The following is a 6309-nucleotide window of genomic DNA, read 5'->3' as shown; positions in this document are numbered from 1 at the left end:
TTAGGGTCGGCCCTGATCCGACGTGACTAGCGTGCCTAGCGTGTCCAAAGGGGACATTCAGACACCGACACGCACACAGGGAGCATGCCACGTGACGCTGAAGGCAGAGACTGGGGTGACATGTTTACAAACCAAGAACCCCAGGGATTGTGAGTGGCCACCAGAGGCTGGGCGCAGACTCTCCCTCAGGGACCGGTGCGGACACCTCGATCTCGGACCTCTGACGCCCAGGGCTGTGGAATGTTGAAGCCATCCAGTCTGGGGTACTTTGTTGTAACACCCCCAGCAGACGGACAGCTTCCCACCCGCCAGTGGGCCTCTCTGGCGGGAGGGAGGGGGCCGGCGGCGGGGAGTGGTCTCAGGGAAAAGCCCTTCACACCTATCAGAGAGACCAGCTGGCAGTTCGCTCCCGGGGCACCAGCAGCTGGGGTCTCCAGTGCCATCCGTGCCACTGCCCGAAACACCTTCGTGTGACTCGCTCCTTCAGGCCTGGAACCCAGAGCTTGCAGACTGGTGGCTGCTGAGCTGCATTTGGCCCACAGATGTGTTTTATTTGGCCAGTATATGTTTATTGACAAAGATTTTTAATGAGTCACCAACATTTAGGAATCGGGAGATTTCACATGAAAATTCCAAATTCTGGTCTCTCTTACAAAAGGACATTTAACAAATGAGGCCGTTTCCCACGTGGCACAGTCAACTGTCGGGGCGTGGAGCAGAGGCCACTGGACACTGGACACTGAGGGGACACAGACCTCTGCACTCTGCATGGCTGTCAGCCTGAGATGGCCCCTGGGCACACACGTGCACTTCCAGGGCTGAGGACACCTTGGAGGGATGGAGGGAAGGAGGTCAGGGAGGAAAAGGCGCTTAGCCGGAGTGTGCGTGTCGGGAAAATGGGCCAGGAAGGCCTGTCTTGCCTCCCCCGGGGCCGCCCCCACCCGCGCTGGCTCGCCGTTCCAACTGCCTCGTCCGGGGACAGGAGCGTGTTTGGTGCTGCCAGGCCTGGACACTGACCGAGGGGCCCACGGACAGCGAGACCCTCAACGCAGCCCCGCAGGGCCTCCGCCGTCTCGCTTACCGATCGTCAGCTGGTTCTTTTCCACCGGAGACAGGCTGAACACGTTGGGGTTTTCTCCAGCATCGGTTTTATAAAAGGTTTCGATGTCGATGGAGAATTTCTCCACGAAAGGGCACGTGAACCTGTGGAGTGGAAGGGAGGCTCCCATCAGGACCCGCGTTTGGAGGGGGTGGGCGGCTGGGCTGGGGCCCGCCGGGCCCTGCTGGGCAGGGGACAAGGGCCCAGGGCGGAGGAGGAGGCCGGAGGCGTGGCCAAGACTCGTCTGTCCCATGCATCTCCTGGACCTTCACCCCGTCCCGAGAACAGCCGAGGCCACACTAGGGGCAGGATAGGCTTGCGGGGGGAGGGAGACGCTGCAGGAAGCTGCCGGAGCCTGCGCCCATCGGCCACTCAGGTAAGGCATGGCGTGGACACAGGCACACGCAGACGCACCACACGCAGAGCGATGTCACGAGCACTGAATCTGGACGAGCACTCGTGTGACATGCCACGCCCGGACCCGGGACCCCAAGAGCCAGGTCCAGCAGCCAGGGCACAGCCCCTCCGCCCTTCTTTCCCGGCTGGGGAGACAACCCCCTGGGGCCTCCTGTAAGCTCCGGGCCCTCGCAAAGGGTGGACTCGTGGGGACCCCACCTGTGCAGCAAGGGGCGGACGGCTGGGTGCAGCCCCCATCTCTTCCAACCCAGCAGTGCTCAGCCACATGGGCGGGGAAGGGCCACAGAGTGAAGGACTCCCTACCGGGGTGGGGGGATCCAAAGGAAACCCCAGCTCAGTATGGGGCGTAAGAACACAGCATGGCGGCTGAAGGGCTCAGGGCAGGAGGGACTCTGGGCCAGCTGGTCTACTCTCAGGTCACGTTCCTTCCCAGCCGGCTGTCTCGCATTCTCAGGCGAATGTCAAGGTGAGTGTGTACTCCCTGAGCCATCGAGGAAGGCCGGGGGATCAGACGGCCCTCACTGGACTCAGGCCTTCCCGGCCTCCTCCCCTGGGCGGGCCGGGAGGCGTAGTGTGTGCACCCTTCTTTCTCCTGCCTGTTCCCTTAGGGGAACGCCGGGGGACCTTCGGGGTACAACCATCTTGGACAGAGGCTCAGCTCCCCGGAAGCCTGGGCTCCCTGGAGGGCCACGGGTTGAGCCCACCTGGGACCCACACCACTGTGGGCTCCCCACCCAGTGGCTTGGGCGGGGCGGGCTCACCTGGTCCGCGTGTAGGGGTAGGCGTTCCAGGACTCCTCCACTACCCGCAGGGCCGCCTTGGGCAGGATGGAGCGGAACCAGCTGGGGATGTGCATGCCCACGTGGTACACCTTGTGCGTGTACTGGCCGGAGCCACCGGGGCCGTCGGTGTACGGCCGGTTCTCCAGGATCTCCACGCCGCTGCCCTCGCCGTGCGTCTCGTCACGGCTCTTCTTCTGTGGGGACGAAAGCGCCCGTGATGTGGGGGCCGGGGTGCTCTACAGAAGGCAGGGGCTCGGGAGATCGCCCAGGGTGCCGAGTGGGAGGAGGGGCTTTGGCCAACCAGGCTGGCTCCTTCTGCACCACTTCAGGACCCCCAAATCCAGACCCAGGCTCCACGTGCCCCCGAATCCAGACCCAGGATCCACGTGCCCCCGAATCCAGACCCAGGTTCCACCTGCCCCCAAATCCAGACCCAGGCTCCACCTGCCCCCGAATCCAGACCCAGGCTCCACGTGCCCCCGAAGCCAGACCCAGGCTCCACGTGCCCCCGAATCCAGACCCAGGATCCACGTGCCCCAGCACTCTTGTGGGAGACTGGACGGGTCACAGTCCCCTCCCAGAGCTGCACGCACGTGCAAACTCCTCTATTCTGACTCCTGTCTGTCCCAGGACTGCGAGTGCTCCCAAGGCCAGGAACGAGGGGGAGACACCCGCTGCCTCACTACTATCCAACATTGTTCTAGGGATTCTGGCCAGAGATATTAGGTGAGAAAAAGAAATAATAAGAGGCATCCAAATTGGAAAGGAAGAAGTAAAACTACCTCAATTTGTCAGTGACACATCTCCTCAAGAATTCCCCTAAAAACCTTTTAAACTTGCTATATGAACTCAGCAGAGTTGCAAGATACAAAATCAACACTCAAAAACGAAATTATGCGAAAAGAAAATGAGATAATTATTTTTATTTCTAATAGCATCCAAAGGAATAAAATACCTAGGAATAAAATTTAACCAAGGCAGTGACAGACTTGTATGTTGGAAACGACAAAACATTGCTGAAAGAAATAAAAGACCTGAATAAAAGGAAAGACATCTATTTTCATGCCCTGGGAAACTCAATATTAAGACGTCAACACTCCCCTAAGCAATCGACAGACCAAACGCAATGCCTGTCAAAATCCCGAAGGTCTTCTTTTGCAGTAGAAATGGAAAAACTCATCCTAAATTCATATGGGATTGAGAGAGATCTTAAAGAGCCAAAACCATCTTGAAAAGAAAACGAAGTTGGAACACTCACACTTTCCTATACCAAAACCTCCTCTAAAAATACAGTGATCAAAACAATGTAGTATCAGCATTGCATAGACAGATCTGTGGCATACGGTCTAGAAATAAACCCCTATATCTACAGACTACATATATTAATTTTCAATAAGGATGCCAAGACCATTCAGTGGGGGAAAGGATAGTCTTCTCGACAAATAGTGCTGGGACAGTTGGCTATCCACATGTGAAAGAAGGAAGGAGGACCCCAACTTCACGCCGTATATATATAAATCAACTCAAATCGATCAGAGACCTAAACGGAAGAGCTGAAATTATAAAAATCTTAGAAGAAAGCATAGGGGCAAATCACGTTTCGATTTGACAATGGCTTCTTAAATAGGACACGATAAGCACTAGCAACCAAAAAAAAGAAAGAAAGAAAGAAAGAAACAGAAAGAGAGAGAGAGAAAGAGAGAGAGATAAACTGGACCTCATCAAAATTTTAAAACTTTTGTGCATCAAAGAACGCCATGAAGAAAAATGAAAGGACAACCCGCAGAACGGGAGAAAGTTTTTGTAAATAATCTATCTGATAAGAGACTTGTATCCAAAATGTACAAAGAACTCTTATAATTCAACAAAGAAACAACTCAATTTAAAAATGGGTCAAGGACTTGAATAGACACTTCTCCAAAGGAGACACACAAACGGCCAACAGGCCCCCCAAAAAGATACTCCACATTACAGGTCGCCAGGGAAGTGCAAATCAAATCTGCAGTGAGCTACCACCGCACACCCACCAGGGTGACGAAAAAGATAAACGGTTAACGAGGGCTGGTTGCGGGTGTGGAGAAGCGGACACCATTGTGCGTGGCTGGTGAGAATGTAAAATGGTGCAGTCGCTGTGAAAGAGTTTGGCAGTTCCTCAAAAAAGTGGAACAGAGTTATCATGTGACCCGGCAGTTCTACCCTTGGGTCCACGTCCGAGAAAATAAAAACTTATGTCGGCACAGAAACGTGGACAGGGATGCTCAGAGCCGCAGTCTTCACGACAGCCGAAATCCACGAACTGAAAAATGGAGAAACGGATTATACCCCCGCGAGGGAATGATTCAGCCACAGAAAGGCACGGAGCACTGACACACGTCACAGTGTGGACGAACGCTGAAAACATCACGGTCAGCGAAAGCAGCCAGTCACAGAAGGCCACATGCTGCACGACCCGCTTATATGAAAAAGCCCAGGATCGGCAAACCCACTTGGAAAGTTACTCAGGGATGGCGGAGAATGGATGATGACTTCGTTTTGAGGAGCTGAAAATGTTCTAAAATTGTGGGGATGGTTTCACAACCCTGAGACTACACTAAAAACCACTGAACTACGTGCTTCCAATGTGTGAGTTGTGTGTTGTGTGACTTACATCTCAAGCACAAGCCAGTCTTGCCTCTGTTCTCTCTGATTTGAGAGATCGAACGTGAGAAGCGGGTAGGGGTCTCGGAGGCACCGACAGACAGGTACGACACCTGAGTCACCTCTAAGCCTCTCTCTGCCACAAATGTCCTTCCCCATGTCCGAAAGCTCAGGTTTCTGCGTATGCAGAAAACCTCACGACTGAGATGCTGTGTGGTTTTAAGCCCGGCATCTGTTTCCATGGAGACGTGACCGCACTGCCAAGGCCACCTTCGGTCAGCTTCCTGAACAGCAGGTATGTACACGCTCACGCACACACCCCCCGAGGGCACACACCTATGCACGTGCATGCACACAGGTACTCCCAGCAGCGCTGTCTCAGCCCCAGGGCATGTGCTCTCTAGGGCACAAAGTCGGGCTGTATCTCCATGGCCCAGGACAACAACCAAAAAGACCCTGGCGGAGGCGGCAGATGGAGTCGGAGCAGGTGCACACCAGCCCTCGCTCCTTAAAGGAGCTCCTGGAACGTGGCCCAGGTTCTGCGAGGAGGCAGCAACCACTTCCTGGACACGTGCTCAGCTCCGGGGGCCTCTGACAGTAGCTCCGTTGACTAACGGCTCTGCTGAGCACACTGCGTGCGTGTCCTTCCACCTTTCGTTATGGCGACAAGCCCTTGAGGGAGGCGCAGTGCCACGACAGTCCCCCATTTACCGATGGGAAGGTGGCGGCTGAGAGAGGCGGGGTGGTTTGCCCAAGGTTACAGCTACATGGCAGAACCGGGGTCCGAGCTCAGACCTGTTGGATTGCAGGGCCGGCTCGGCCCCGGCATAAGCTCCAGAGGGAAAGCACTCCGCACAGGGAGGTGCTCGATAAATATTTATGGAGCGAATAAGTAGATTCTGTCTCCAGCTCTGAGACCGACTGCCCCTCACCCTGGGCAAGTTATTTCTCTCTGATCTCAGTTTCTGGTCTCCCTGCCTGCCCGAGCCCCAGAGTGATGGGCGGAGGATCAGCTCCCCAGATCCTGTCCACTCGGAACCTCAGACCTTGGGGTTATTTGGAAACAGCCTTGGCAGATGTAGTGAGTTCAGGTGAGGTCATACTGAATCCAATGACCGTCATCCTTATAAAAAGAGGAAACAGAGACACAGACATGTGCAGAGGGAAGACAGACAAATGACGCTGAAGGCAGAAACGAGGGTGATGCAGCCACCAGCCGAGAAACGCCTGGGGCCACCAGGAGCTGGAAGAGGCAGGAAGGAGCCTCCCCAGGAGCCCTCAGAGGGGACGTGGCCCTGCTGACACCTCGATTTCAGACTCTGGCTCCAGAGCTGGGAGAGGACACATTTCTGCTGCTTTCGGCCCCCCGGCCTG

General features: G+C 55.4%; 1 protein-coding gene across 1 annotated transcript in view; it reads right to left on the bottom strand.

Moving 5' to 3' along the window:
- PITPNM2 (phosphatidylinositol transfer protein membrane associated 2) overlaps positions 1–6309 on the bottom strand; it is a 76677-nt gene that overhangs the window by 22957 nt on the left and 47411 nt on the right. Inside the window, exons 3-4 of the mRNA XM_023528143.1 lie at positions 2278–2492; positions 1082–1203 (exon numbers count right to left, since the gene is read on the bottom strand). Of these exons, the coding sequence (XP_023383911.1) occupies positions 1082–1203; positions 2278–2492 (337 nt within the window). The remainder of the gene's footprint in view (positions 1–1081; positions 1204–2277; positions 2493–6309) is intronic.

This window comes from Pteropus vampyrus, unplaced genomic scaffold (assembly GCF_000151845.1).
Source record: "Pteropus vampyrus isolate Shadow unplaced genomic scaffold, Pvam_2.0 Scaffold23, whole genome shotgun sequence".
Classification (NCBI taxonomy): Eukaryota; Metazoa; Chordata; class Mammalia; order Chiroptera; family Pteropodidae; genus Pteropus; species Pteropus vampyrus.
The sequence above is the reverse complement of the archived record's forward strand: the minus strand, read 5'-3'. Positions and strand labels throughout refer to the sequence as shown.